Source organism: Aythya fuligula, chromosome 1, assembly GCF_009819795.1.
Source record: "Aythya fuligula isolate bAytFul2 chromosome 1, bAytFul2.pri, whole genome shotgun sequence".
Lineage (NCBI taxonomy): Eukaryota > Metazoa > Chordata > Aves > Anseriformes > Anatidae > Aythya > Aythya fuligula.
This window is the reverse complement of record NC_045559.1, coordinates 56,717,999-56,732,949: the sequence shown is the minus strand read 5'-3', so window position 1 is coordinate 56,732,949 and position 14,951 is coordinate 56,717,999. Positions and strand designations below refer to the sequence as shown.

The 14,951-nt window shown below is 41.1% G+C and overlaps 1 protein-coding gene across 2 annotated transcripts; it reads left to right on the top strand.

The window, feature by feature from the left end:
- The first annotated feature begins 258 nt into the window (after nt 1-258).
- On the top strand, nt 259-11,742 carry FBXO7 (F-box protein 7). Of its 2 annotated transcripts, none has more exons than XM_032208103.1 (9): nt 259-397; nt 1,340-1,640; nt 3,408-3,635; nt 4,978-5,119; nt 6,304-6,387; nt 7,498-7,590; nt 8,574-8,750; nt 9,475-9,512; nt 9,875-11,742. In XM_032208103.1, exons 1-9 carry the CDS (start codon nt 282-284, stop codon nt 10,277-10,279), a joined length of 1,584 nt encoding a protein of 527 aa, XP_032063994.1. In that variant the 5' UTR covers nt 259-281; the 3' UTR covers nt 10,280-11,742. The 2 variants fall into 2 exon arrangements, with proteins under 2 accessions (XP_032063994.1, XP_032063993.1); XM_032208102.1 differs by having other exon boundaries at nt 259-403.
- The last annotated feature ends 3,209 nt before the right edge of the window (nt 11,743-14,951 follow it).

Here is a 14,951-nt window from a genome sequence, read left to right as displayed (position 1 = left end):
GAAGGAAAACACCAAAAAAAACACCTCAGCTGACGACCAACCTCCCCCCCCCCGCACTGAGGGCACCAACGGCCGCCCCTCAGCGCGGCGCATGCGCGGTAAGCCGAGCAGCGCCCCGAGGGCGGTCCCGGGCGGGGAGGGGCGCGGCGGCGCGGCGCCAACCAAGCCAAGGCGGCGGCGGCGGCGGCCCGGCAGCCCTCACGCTCGCCGCCGCCACCCGGAGATCGGCGGGGCCGCGGTCGCAGCGCCCGGTGTCCGCCGGTGCCGGTGCCGCCGCCGCCATGAAGCTGCGCGTGCGGCTGCAGAAGCGGACGGCGCCGCTGGAGCTGCCGGGGGCGGAGCCAACGCTGGGGGAGCTGCGCGCGCAGCTGTGCCGGGCCCTGCTGCCCGCCTGGGGGTACAGGTAGCGCGGAGCGAACCACCCCGCGGAGGGAGGGGGGGGGGGGGGGGATGCGGGGGGAGGTGGGGCTGTACCATTGTGGGGTGGAGAGGGGAGGTTGGGGTATATCCCCCCTGCGGTGGCGCTGCCGCCCCCTGTGGGGCTCGTCGTGGGGCGGGCCGTGAGGGAGAGGGGGGGTTGGGGGGGGTCTCTGGTTTTTATTAAAATAAAAAAGTTTAAACCGTGAGGAAGTCTTGGCGGTGTTTGTAATAAAGTCTGTTGAATCTATTGAAGACGTGTGTGTGTGGAAGTGGCTCGTCTGGGGGCGGGTTTTGCGGGGTTTTAAGGCTCAGCCTCCCTGTGGGGACCAGGCGCTGGCAGGCTGTGTTACCTCAGCAGGCGTTTTATACGTGGTGCCCTCACGCTGACCAGCTCCCTTTATGTCGGTTTTCTTGTTGTAATCACTTTCTTTAAAGGAGCCCTTTTCACTGCCTTCGTTTGTAACTAGTGCGCTAGAGAGCGGCTGTGGGGTTTGAAACAAGTTTTGGTGCTTAATCGGATAGCCAAGGGGTTGAGTCAGCAACGCTAAATATACAACCGGCCAAGGTTATGTAAAAACAAGATAAAGTTTGTTTTGCAAAGTTCGGTATCTTCTGGTCTGGAGTGCACCTGTTTGCTCTCCTTCATAACTGCTTTATGAGTGGTTACGGTAGGCACCGCTGGGCTTCCCAAGCAGCTACAGCTACTTAAAATGTACTCGGGGAGAAAAATAGGAGAAAAAAAGTCACAAAGTAACCTTTTATCACTTTTCCCTTTGTGTCTTACTAAGTATAAATGCATTAAAACCCATGGAATAGAACTATCGTAGCACGCAATATGTGTTTCTAACTATACCGCTCTGTTACCTCTCATACCCAAACGGAGCCAACCACATTTCATTTTTTTCCTATTGTTTTGCAGTTCTGATACAGAGTTTTCAATAACGTTGAACAGCAAAGATGCTCTTACAGAAGATGAGAAGACTTTGGCTTCATATGGGATTGTTCCTGGTGATTTGATATGTTTATTGCTAAAAGAAAAAGATGCCAAACCCAGCCTACCTCCTCCCTCATCTTCTAATCCTCCCACGCTTCAGAATGGTCACGAGACATCCACCGTGATCCCCAGCAGAAGTCAGGCCGACAGTCCGAAAGAAGAAAGGCAGGATGGACAATCTGCCAACCAGAAAGCTCAAGAGGAAGTCCAAAGTAATGATGACAGGGTAAGGATGTGAGACCTGGCCTGTACAATGCAAAGCAAATTGTGCACATTTGCAAAGTGCACGATTCCTTTTTCATGGGTTGTAAGTTCCCTGTGATTTGGATGTTATGGAATGAGAGGCCTGCCTGTATTTCTTGTGTGTGCAGGTTATGTTGCTGAGACAGCTCCTGCCATGTGCTTCATGGAATCATCAATGTTGGAAAAGACCTCCAAGATCATCTGGTCCAACCATCCCCCTACCACCAATGTCACCCACTAAACCATGTCCCTAAGCACCAAGTCCAACCTTTCCTTAAGCACACCCAGAGATGGTGATGCTACCACGTCCCTGGGCAACCTGTTCCAATGACTGACTGCTCTTTCTGAGAAGAAAGGTGTATATCTGTATGACCCCATATACTTGTTGCAGTTAATAGGCACATTTTTTGTATGTTATTCAGTGTTTTTTTTCCTGTGTGACAGTATATATAATAGTTAAGCAGGTAACTTCACCCACCAGCTGCTGGGTCCTAAGGTGAAAGGAGGCTTTCTGGAAGAAACTCTGTAGGTGCCACAGTGCTTGGTGCCTATCTCATTACGTGATTATGTCCCTGTTAGGCAGGAGCTAGAGAAGCTGATCATTCTTTTTAAAGCAATTAGTTCTTTGTTTTGAAATAATTGTTTAATACAATGTCCCTTACTACAGCTTTTATACAAGGAATATTGCTAAGCATACTTACAAAAATATTGTTTTGAACTATAAGAGTTAAGATTTAGGATGAAAAGAATTGTAAGTAGTGAAAGTGAATGTAGTTGCTCCATTGTCACAGGAGCAGTATGCCCTTTGCACATGGTGCTGTGGGCATACATGGTCCTTACCTGTTGGTCAGGCCATCTTTAGCTCTGCAGAAATCTATCATTTATTTCATTTTTCAAATGTGAAAAATTCTTACATCTTCCTCCAAAACTACAGTTACAGAAAGGTGTCCAAGCAGCTGTGCATCATTAAAGTACAGCTGTAGAAATCTGCAAAACTGTTTTTAACGGGGCCTATGTGCATTGCTCTTAATGAGAGGCAGGAAGCTCCCTGGGTGGATGGTCACGCCTCTTGTAAAAACATAAAGGTGTCTTGTGCCATTGAACATGCATGTGGGAGAGAAATAGCTACAGCTCCGTTAGGCTCTTTTTTCCTTTTTCGTCCTCTTCCCATAGATAAATCCAGCCATGGTTTTAATTCACTGCTTTTTTTAGTTTGTAGGTAGTTTTATAAGTTACGTAATAACATGGTGTGATTTTGGTGGGAGAAAAGAAGCCCAACAAAACCACAGCCCTCCTCAATTGTTCTATTGGTATTTTTTTTTTGGCTGTATAAGCCTATTGTATTTTTAAGGAGTCTAAGCTAATCTCTTTATGTGCTATGCGTGTTGGTGTACCCCAGTGACTAAATTATTCCAGTATATGTTAAAAGAATTCTGGTGAAAGTTTGTTATGTTACCAATTTGTCTTCGAGTACTATATGAAATAAAACGACTGACTTTTTTTTACAAAGGGCTTGCATTATAAGTATTAAAAAAAAAATACAAAGGCTACGTGTATAATCCTAGTCTCCAAATCGCAGTCTTCAGATGGGATTCTAGAAAATGTAGATGAAACGAGTCTGTAAAAGTTGCATGGGAAATCTGTAGTGTAGACTTGGGGCCCATGAAGACTATGGTGAGCAGGTAAATAATACTGATGTATTTAGAGGTGTAAATTTCTGAATGTAAATGTCTTTTGCTATCCCTTGAAGGCAGGATCCAGCATAGAGTTTCCTTCTGGATTAGTCCCAGAGGATGTTGATCTGGAGGAAGGTACAGGCTCCTATCCCTCCGAACCCATGCTGTGCAGTGAAGCTGCTGATGGTGAGATACCACATTCCTTAGAGATGCTCTACCTTTCTGCTGAGTGTACCAGTGCTGCCGATGCTTTGATCGTTCTAGTACACCTGCTCATGATGGAGACAGGCTACGTACCACAGGTGAGTGCACCACCAAAAAAGAAACTTCCTGGTCAGTGTGAGTAAGCTGCAGAACATCACAAGAATGTATGATACAAGATGCCTCTGAAGATCCACATCGGGCTTTGTATGTCAGTCAGCAGCTGCTGAAGTATCACCTTGTCTTACTTGCCTGAGCAGTATGGCTTAAGGGCAAAGACTAGAGCAGCTTTTAAGGTGTGAAAAAAGAGGCTTGCCTCCATGTTCCTTTCGGTCCCCATCCTCACCGGGACCCAGCTGGTAACCTCCCATTTCTGCTTTATACTGATGAGTTTGTTCAGATGTTCTTGGATTGTAGCACTTCATTGTAATGCTGTCTTCAATATCAGCATCATCTCAATAGGATTCAGTTCAAATGGTGGCTGACAAGGCTTAGGTCTGCCCAGGTATTGTCACCTAACTTGTATTAACTCAACTGCGTTCAGTTAGGCTTTGGTTCCGCTAACATATCGAGGTATCAAACTCAAAACTTGAGTACCTGATGGCACTGACACTATACAGTGTATGAATTCACCTTTTCTCTTCAGATTTTCAGACTAGCATTATATGTTTACTAGTGTGTGTGACTGAACATGCAAGATAAGACTTGCAATCTGTGGAGGTGGTTTGTCTCCTGATCTTCTTTGCAGTGCTAAGTATGTGTATGGAATCAGTTTAGGTGTCTGGTTGACCAGTACCATTTAATAAATCTGCTAAGTTAACTGTATTCCCATAGCCTGAAATACTATCTGAAGAATACATTTGCTACTGGGAATAGTTTAAGTCTAATTAATCAATAGGCTTGGAAATATGGAATAATTTTCCTGCAAATTTAAGAGGAGAGAGTCTGCTTGTAGTTGTGGTTATGTTGTATCTCCCTATGGGAGTCTGAGTGTTTTCATACTGAAATTGAAAGGAAAGTTGTTAGTCCACTGAGATTTTCAAGTTGATTTCAAGCTATGATTCTTCAAGTCCCATCAGAGATCGTAAGTTCATGGAACAGGTGCAATAACATGTTTCTAATGCACAAATTAACATATATTCAGGAGTTGTCAGAATGCAGGAATAAATGACAGAGTGAAGTACAGATCTCAGAGAAATAGGTGTAAATCTGTATATTGAAAACCTTCTCTGTCAGAAACTGGGACAGAACAAAAAACACTAAACATTTCCTTGTATTTTCTTGGGGAAAACAGTATATACTCATGCAGTTATAGACTGTATCATAACACAGATTGGGGCTAAACTAAGATTTAAATTTCAAGCGTAATTCTGGAATTTTCAAACTTCTAGTCCTCTTCTTCCACTTGTGATGTATGGCGGTATTATCTCTGTATATTTTTAGGGGACAGAAGCTAAGGCAGTATCTATGCCAGAGAAATGGAGAGGGAATGGTGTTTATAAGCTACAGTACACACATCCCCTTTGTGAAGAAGGTTCTGCTGGTTTGACTTGTGTGCCTTTGGGAGATCTTGTTGCTATTAATGGTAAGTTGGTCAAGTTTTCATCCTGTGTACGCATCATTAAATATCACCATTGTTTAGCAAGATAAAACTCTTATATACTTCCTTACACCCTCTTTGGAACCATAACTTGATTTTCCAGATTGATGAGGTGAGGTACCACTTCATGACGCTGAAATTTTTTGACATTTATTGTCTCAGTATTAGCTTTTTCCCTCCCTTTCTTCAGAACAGATCAGTGCTTGGGGGATTCAACTGGTCTTTTCATTGTAACGTTGTAAAAATCCTGTTTTATGTGTTTCATTTCATAAGAACTGTGTTATACATTACCAAAGACTAAAAAGAGGGAGATTTGCTCCAGCTACAATGTTTTGTTTGGTCTTATGTTCTTTACAAGACTTATAAACAACTCGTGGACTACATAATAGCTTTAATGTGTAATCTTTCTTGAAGCATCTTAACAGTCTAACTGTGGTCTCAAAAACTGCATTTATTTGATACAGAAAATTTAGGGAAGTCTAATGTTTTTTGAAGCAACTTCCATGTCACTAGATGTGTTTTTTTTCTTTTTTCATATTTTATTTAGCATTTGAGCAATTCCATGTTTTTCAAAAAAAAAAAAATAAAAAATTGTGCTTTATTTTTACTCAAGATACCTTTGATTAAAATTTGTAGGCTTTCTTGTTAAACATGTAGCTGCTTATGCTAGTTTGTGTAAGCATATAATGTATTCTCAGAACATGTACACAGTTTGCTTTCTGAAATTACAATCAAATGTTTTAACCAAGTCAGGCTAGCTTTATATTCATAGTAGTTGCAACACTGTCCTAGTGTTCACATAGTAAGACTCTTGAATCTTCTTCTAGAGTTTATAGCATTTGAGTTAATTTTTTTAATGACTGGGTTGTAATAATGGCTTGCTGTGTGTACCCCTTCTAGGTGTGTTGCATTTATTTCCATGGGATAGAATTGTTGAAGACAATGCTTGGTTTTTGCCACTAAGATATTTTTTTTTCTTTACTATTTTAAGTTCCAGTTTATTTTTCTGAAACTCTTATTTATCTAGCTGCTTGAAGCCATTTAGTATTTTTCTGGAGGGGAGTTGGTAAGGGAGTAAAGTAAAACACCTTCTGAGAGTAAGGCGATAATAAAGTGGTCTTTGTCATCTCAATATGTTTTCAATTTTGATTTTCTTCTTATATTTGCAGCAACATTAAAAATCAACAAAGAGATTAAAGGTGTGAAGAGAATACAGCTACTGCCTGCGTCCTTTGTTTGCTTTCAGGAACCAGGTATGCTTGAGCTATGATACTGATAACGGTAAACTGAAGAGTAAGGGAGTAGAGTAACACAGTGGTTAAGGATATTCTTCAGTTTAAGACTGAAGTGGTAAAAAATAGCGAGAAAGAATAAAAATGTGGTCATCATTTAAATGGGCTGCTGCTTTTTGGTAGAAGGAATTCAGCGTATAGCCATTTCCTTGTATTTTGCTGCTAAAACAATTTGAATTTCTCGGATTCACTGAGTAAGAAAAGGACTTTGCAAAGCCTGAGTCATCCTTTGGCCCATATGCCTCTTACTTATGAAGTCCTGAATTTATGTGTGGATCTCTGAGGCAGCAATGCTGGACTGTACCCTCTTTCTGCCTCATATTTCAGGACTTTAGAGGCTGACAGTACCTACAGTCTTGCTGTGGTGCTATCACTGTTGTATTATTTTTGTTAGAAAATATGTGCTGACTGCATAGCTCTCTCCAGGATGCCAAAATCAGAGGAATACTAAGGTTGGGTTGGGCAGATGGATATAGATCCTTTGTCAGCAGAGTAGCCTGACTAGCCTTTTGTTTTATGAAGCATTAATGAACCTCTTTGTTGCCAGTTGAGGCTGACTCAGTGTCGTATGCTGTGTCCTCAGATCCCCAGTCCCTGATTTATGAGGCTAGTCAAAAGGCTGTAAAAGTGTAACTGAGTGCTGAAACGTGTCCAAGATAATGGTACAGTCTTCTGGCTCTCGTTTCTTCAGAGAACGGAATGGGAAAACATTCTTGTCAGAGAAGTGAACGTTGCAGGCATTTACAACATAGGTGCATGCTGCCTATGGGCTTTGAAATCCAGGAAAAGAAGTGCTGAAAGCTTGGGAGCCAGTTTGTTTTTGAAGAACTCAGATATTTCTCTTAGTGGTGCTTTTTCAAGCCAAAGGAAAGACTAGCTTTAGCATGGAAATGGCCTGTAGTTTCTTGATTTCATTCCACGGTTGTAACATACTAGCTGCAGATGTGTTCCCATCAAGACTGCAAGCAAAGCACGGTTCTGTTTATAAGAAAACAGTAGTTTTCCTGCTCTTGTATAATCGTTGCATTCTAACCTGCTGAAGTTGAGCTTTTTCTCTCTCTGCTTTGATAGAAAAGGTTGCGGGTGTTTACAAAGACCTTCAGAAATTATCTCGTCTCTTTAAAGACCAGCTGGTTTACTCTCTTCTGGCTGCTGCCCGACAAGGTGAGAAAAAATATTTACAATACAGTACTTCATTTTTGAGGATGGAAGGAAGGGGTGTGTGTCTATCCAAAGCTTTAAAGGGAAAAGTGTTAAAAACACTTGAAACAGCTGTTCAGTGGTAAGTACATAGAGAGTAAGAATGAATAATTTATACAAAGGTTAACCTAATTTATTTAGACTGTATTTCAAAAAATGCTCATGTAATGACAATTTCCTGGTTTTGCTATGTAAAGACAGAAAGTCCTTTCTAGTCTCACTTAAAAGATTGAGATGGAATGGCTGTTCTTCATACTTGGTGATGAGAAAATCACACCACAGTAACTTTGTGGCCGTGGTTTTGTAGTTTTGATCTATTTCTTTGTCAAAGCTGAAGAACTTGTATAGCATCGTATTTGGAAGTCAAACCACTGGAATGATCTCCTTGGTAAGTGGTCATTGAGGGCTTGGAAAGGATGGAAGAAGTAACCCTAGCTGGTGTTAGTGAAGCATTAGGAAACTGGGCTTTCAGCGTATAGGTATTGCCATAAAAGATTCAGCCTTGTATTCTGAAGACACAATGGGATTCCCTGTAGACTTCAGTGCAGGAAGGCTTTACGTGAAACATGCTCTGTATTTAATGTGTTTTTTTTTTTGTGGACTCCTGAAATTGGGCAGATTTTTTTTCCTTTACCTATTCCAGCCTTTGTTCTGTAGCCTGTAAACATAGTTAGGCATGTGGTGTGTTTCTTAGGCTCGCAGTGGACAGTGGTGTGCAGTATGAAATGTCATTTGCCCTATTTTGTGCACTCTATAAATGTCCTGAACATTGGGAAACATTTGTTTTATAAGAAGTCGCATCACAACACTTTGTGAGAAAAGTCATTTAATAAGGCATCAAAGGGAAATGATTGAAGGGAGAAATTATAATGTCCTTCCTTTCTTTAGAGTCTTCAGAGTAAGCTCTGCACCATTTCGGTAATGCTTCTATTTCCTCCACTTTGTAGCACTGAACTTGCCAGATGTTTTTGGGTTAGTGGTCCTTCCTCTTGAGCTGAAGCTTCGGATCTTCAGACTCCTGGATGTCCGTTCGCTCATCTCCCTGTCTGCTGTTTGCCGGGATCTTTATGCAGCTTCAAATGATCAGCTTCTGTGGAGGTTTATGTACCTGCGAGATTTCCGAGGTAATGTCGAGATGCATGTTTTCTCTAATTCTTATGTGAACAGAGGGATTAGGTCTGACAGATTTTGTCAAGAGGCTCCTTAAGGAACCACTTCTGTTTTTTTAAACGCTGGGAGGAAGTAGAGTCTTTTACAATACTAACCAGTACAGTTGGTCAGGGGTAATTCAGGTGGATATGCTGTTTTCTGCTTTGAAAAATGGTGATAGCCTGCAGTCATTTCTCATGGACTACGTAGTTTTGGCCATCATGTGGTACAGACTTTTTGTTGTTTTTTTCATCTGTTTCCCTGGGTAGTTTGGTGCACGGGCTATTGCAGATACTAGAGAGTAGAGGGAAGGGATATTCCTTCCAGCAGTCCCTTATAAGAGATTGCTATAAGAGATTGATTTCTGATAGTACTTCCCTAGATAACCTTATTTTTTCAAAGATGGGAATGGTGTTTCTGGGATATCTTACTAAGTTTTGAGATGATGCCTTACGTAGAATAGGTGTATGAGCAGCTTACCTACTGGATTGTCCTGGAGCTTAATTCTTTTTAAAGCCACATTATCTTTTTTAAGCCACATTATATATAAAAATGTATTTTTTATATATAAAAATGTATTTTTTATATAAAAATGTGTTTTTTCATCTCCTCCTGCAAGTTCCCACAAAATGGGGCATCCTTGTCATGAATGCTACTTAAAAGGGATTGCTCACTTTAATCTTTTTGCTTCTCTTGCAGATCCTATTGCAAGGCCTCGTGACACAGACTGGAAAGAAGTAGGTGACTTCTCAATATAATCTCTTTGAGAATAGTCTACATAGGATAATTTGAGGCTAAAGCATTGACTTGGGGAGGCTGTAGTTTTAAGTTCTATTTTAAAAGTGTGGTGGCCTGTGCACACACATTGAGTTTGATCAGAGTAGGAGAAAACAGCATCGGTGAGTGACAGTGCACGCATAAATTGCAGGTTACAGGCCCTTCAGACATGTGATTAGCCTTTGGCAGGCAGAGTGGCTGCAGTTCTGGGTTTTAAGAATGAAGAGGAGTTCTTTCTGAGAATTGAACAACTGAATGCAAGTGCTGAAGATGAAACACAAAGTGCTTCTAGACCATAAAATACCTTTGTTTCTGTCTGCAGCTATACAAGAAAAAGTTGAAACAGAAGAAGGAGGCCTTGAGATGGAGGCACATGATGTTTCTGCCCCCTACACCTCATCCAATTCCCTTTCATCCCAACCCGTTTTATCCTAGTCCCTTTCCTCCCAACCCCTTCCCATCAAACCCAATCTACCCCCCCACGATCATTGGTGGAGAATACGATGAGAGACCAACACTTCCATACGTTGGAGACCCAATTAACTCGCTTATTCCTGGTCCAGGGGAAGCACCGGGCCAGTTTCCTCCATTCAGACCACATTTTGACCCCATTGGTTCCTTGCCTGGAGCAAACCCTACACTTCCAGGACGAGCTGGACCCACTGACAGGTTTCCACCTAGACCCAGCCGGGGCCGCCCCATGGACATTCGCCGTGCGTTCATTTGACTGCTGCTTTCTCCTTCAGTGAATTTTCTAATTCCTGAGCTTGCTTTCTAACTGCAGGAGGTTGCAAAATCCAGGCACTAAAATCTGCCTTCTCTTCAGATTGTTGGAAGGACTTGTGTGCATGATACTGTTTTGACACCAAAGTCAGGGTTTGTTTATGTTCTGGTAACACTGCAGCACCTGGCACTAACATCTGTTTCAAGAAGAGCTATGAGTTAGAACAATTAATGCTGTTCTCTGCCCTCCTCCTCCTCCTCTTTAGTCATCTGTGAAGTGCTACTTAGAGACCAGAAGGATACTGGCCAAATATTTGCTGCATCAGATAAAAAGCACTTTAAATGCAAATCCTATCTTTGTCTGTCTTATTTGAAAAGTTTTATTAATTTGCCAGGAAAAAAAATATTTTGTTTAAAATCTACCTGGCTAATAATCTATCTTAACAAAAAATCTACCGTGTTCCATATAGAATAGGATACTATCACTGTTATGGTACATGTGAGTTCATAATTTTTTTTTTTTTTTTTTCCAAAGATGACATTTTCTTTCTCCTTTTGTTTTTATTAGGTAAAAAGTATTTTTGTGTTATTATGTAATACACAAAGAATACAGGGAAGGGATTTTTTAATGGATATATTAGAACACAAATCAATTCATTTTGCAAACAACTGAGTAAACTCATGCTACAGTGCAACTCTAAAATCTGAACAGAAGCAGAGCAATTTTACAAAGAACCAGCAGCAAGACTTCTGTCTTTTTTCTTGGTTGAACAAGTTGACTTTACAAATAAGTAGCTATAGTACATGGCCGCGTTTACTGTGTGTGAACTAAAATTGGTGCAAAAGTAAGTCCTTCCTCCTGCCTAACTACTTAAGGAATTAAGCAGCTTGATCTGGTTGCAGTGGAAATGGGACCGCAGCAGGAGAAACAGAGTTAATACTTACTTTACTGCAGTAAGTTCCATTTAATTCCATTACTGCAGTATTAAATCTTTCTGGAAGGAAACACTGTAGTTTGTTTTAAGCACCTTTCAAGTGTTGTCTCGTTAATTAATGAACAACTAACAAAGTCACTGTTGAAGTCTCCTGATAAGATCTTCGGTCTGATGCTGAACCTCAATTAAAGACTGGAATAACTAACAAAACTTTGCTAGAACTTTTCATTTCTTTCTTTTTTTTTCCTTTTTAAGATAGATTGATCACTGTTTCTGAAAATGTAAATGGTACTGATGACTGTTGTGACGGCTGATACTATTTTCTACAATCCTTCTGGAATTCAAAGAAGGGAAATGGATTACATTTCCTATTAAATACAAGCTGTTTAATCAGTAACACTTATGTGCTTTTCCAGGTGATATTTCAGTGACTCATCTTGTTTTGTATAAAATCAGCTGACGAGTGTGGTCAGAAAGTTTTGTTATTAACTCCCACGGGAGTAAAATATAATACTTTATTTTGCTCTCAAAAGTTGCATTTCCTTTTTTTTACCCTCTCCTACTTCGCATCTACAGCATACCAGTGCAAATCCTGCCCTTATCCAACAGTGAAGAATAAATATCTATAGAGCCTGGGGGGCAATGCTTCCCATTTGATGCCAAGTCTAGCCTTAATTTTTAACATTTTCCTAACGTGGTTGAATTTCCTTGTTCCAAGGGGTTTTTCACTTGAGTGAAGTGCACAGTCAGACATCTTGGAGCTAACAGTGATTCTTTATATTCCACTGACTATAAGAAATAAAATGGATGTCTACGCTGTGGATCTTGCACCATTTTGTCCTTGTGCTGAATTCTTCAGAAATGCATACATTAAATTCAGATAAGGTCACACAATTTTAACTGATAAAATATTTTGTAACTTATTCTTCACTTTTTTCAAGCTATTTCTGGGAACAATGATCTTTGCGTATGATACATTAATTTTGTGGTACCAAAGGTACTCATTACTAATGCCTTGATGATATCCACATTGCTCGCTCTGCTCATGCTTCTTGCTGCTGTGGAGTTGAGCCCTCTGCCACGAAGACAACCTGGTCATTTGTCTCCCAGGCTTATGCCACAGGTTCTGTTTATCCTGGGTTTTGTCATTTGGACATTTGTTTGTGAAGAAATGAACTCAGCATTGTTACAGATATGCCAATGAGTGACCTGAAGATATTCCTTCATTTTCTTCTTTGTTCCTTCACATTGTAGTGAAGGCTTTGTGAGCCAAAGAGAAAAGAATCTGACTTATCCTGAACTGTTAAGTTTCCTACAGAGGAGTTCCCTTAATTCATAAAGCAGTACATTAAATGCTATTTGAATATCTCAGGACCAACAGTATAAAATGAGAAGAAAACAGGAAATATATGAGAACCAGCTACTTTTTTTTTTGTTATTTGGCAGCTTCTAAGACAGGTGTATGTGTCATTGCTGTTTGCAAACGACAGAAGAGACACCACAAAAGGTGAAGTGCCTTAAGGTGGCCACCATTCCTTGCCTGTACTGTTCATCTGCATCCAGTGCTGTGTGGTCGCTACTAACATTCATTTGGAAATTGGAAACTATTATTTTTTTTCTCTATTTATTATTTTATCTTAGTCCTAAAACTTAAAATGACTGTGTTTTATTTATTTATTTATTTAAAAAAAAAAAAGGGTATATGCAAGGTATAAGGTCCTATGTACCTGTCTGTGATCAGTGAAAGAGAAGATACAGCTGCAGTTACTGGAGCATAACTGCTATGCTGAGCCCTAGCTTTATACAAGATGTTTAATTGCGTGAGAACGTGAGTTACATTCCTCTTGAAATACCACACCTAGATATTACAAGAAGGTCAAGATGTTTTCTCGGTGTGTATCTAAACAGCAAACTGTAAAATCATTTTCCAGGTGGTGGATATGAGTGGGTGTCTTAGCTGTGTCCCGGCTTCTTGGGCTGAATCCAAACACACATCTATTCATGTTTCCTGGCTTCCATGTGAAGAAAATTAAAGCATGCAGGGCAAAAGGGAGACCCAGTGTGCTCTGACCAGGTGTTCAGTTTTCACAGCTGTGAGAAAGACCCCAAGGCATGCTGTGGGGCATGTCTGTCCTGTGATTTAAATGTAACTTCTATTCACCAACTTCTATGTTGCCTTTTTAACTGTACTTAACTCCAGCTGTTATATCTAGACACCCAAATAGTTGGGTATACCTTAGTTCACGACTCGTAAAATGGAGAATATAATCCTTGTATTTCCTCTCTCTGTTGCTTTGTTAGGTTGTAGGGATTTAGGAATAGAAGCCCTGCATCGAAAGTGATAACCTGAACATACAATGGTGCATTTGTGAATCATCTGTTAGCCACAACATCTAGTTTGTAGATTGAAGTGTACTGTTAGAATATTTATAGGGCACAGCACAGCGTTTCATCATTTTAACTGAGGGCATCAGCTCAGTGTGTTCATTAAAGCACTCTTGTGGACAGAACTGAAAATACTTTTTAGGAACTATAGGAATAGGCAGGATAAGCTGATGCTGCCTGTTGGTTTTACTCATTTTTGCAAGCTGGCGCTAGAAGGGGGGTGAAATCCCATCCTGTTTGCTTGTCCCTTGAAAGATGACAGCTGGGAGCTGCAGGCAGGTCTGAGATTGCAGCTGGGCATCAAACCAACAGTGCTATGCTGCAGTGCTCAGCTGCAGGACAGCCCTGCTGTGTTCAAGTACAGCACCAGCAAAATGATTCCACTGCTGTGGTTTCAGTGAGCAACTGGGGTCGTTTTAAGGGGCCATGCCTTACTAGTCAGTAGTCACTTCATTTTTGTATAGGCTGTATTGATAAGAGAGACGTAAAAAGATTTGATAGAACAATTGAGGATTCTGGCAGTAAACTTCTGTATCTGTCTTTGCATTTCTGGTGACTGTGTAGTAGGGAAAGGCATAAGCTATGCTGAGGGAAGCACTACAGAAGGAAATCCTCTCCCACCAGGGTTGTGTTACCTCTCTCCATATAGCGGAGCCTGTTAATCTGCTATTGTTCTTGCTAGTGGGACAGTGTTTGCTCAAGGTCATTTGTCACTCTTTTATTGCTCCTGGAGGCTGCGGAACAGCAGGGTCTGTTTTCTTTCTCAGGCAGTGACATGTATTTATGATGCAACATTGTAAACTGCTTAGCAAACCTGGAAGGACAATGGTAGAGCTGAAAAAAAAAAAAAAAAAGATAAATCATTAGGGGATAGGGTGATTCTTTAATTCGAAATGCGAGGTATAAATCATTGGTCCAGATGAGTCTCTCGAGAGCCTCCCAAGCTGGAAAAGCTATGCAGTTACTTGCCTGAAAGTGCACAGGTCACAAAAGCTATTATATGTGTGCAGGCCTGCTCAGGGGTTGGTCATGCGAGGTCCAGGTGACTGCGTTGGATCTAGATGTTCATTACAGGTGCTGTGCAGGAAGGAATAGTTTGTTTGGCTTCGTTCCCACCAGTGAATCATGAGATCCCAAATGGCAACTATTGCTGTTGGTTTTGCTGATTTGAGGACCTCTCTCTTCAAGTGACAGCAAAAATCTGTGCCATCGGCTCCAACGTTTTTAGCTTACTGACCTCCCTTCCTCCCTTGGTATGCCTAAGAGCAACTGATGTGAAATTGCAAAGGAAAGTGTAAAGCCAGAAGTCTGGCCTTCAAGCTGTATGCATCATTTGTGACTCAAGTACTTGATAAA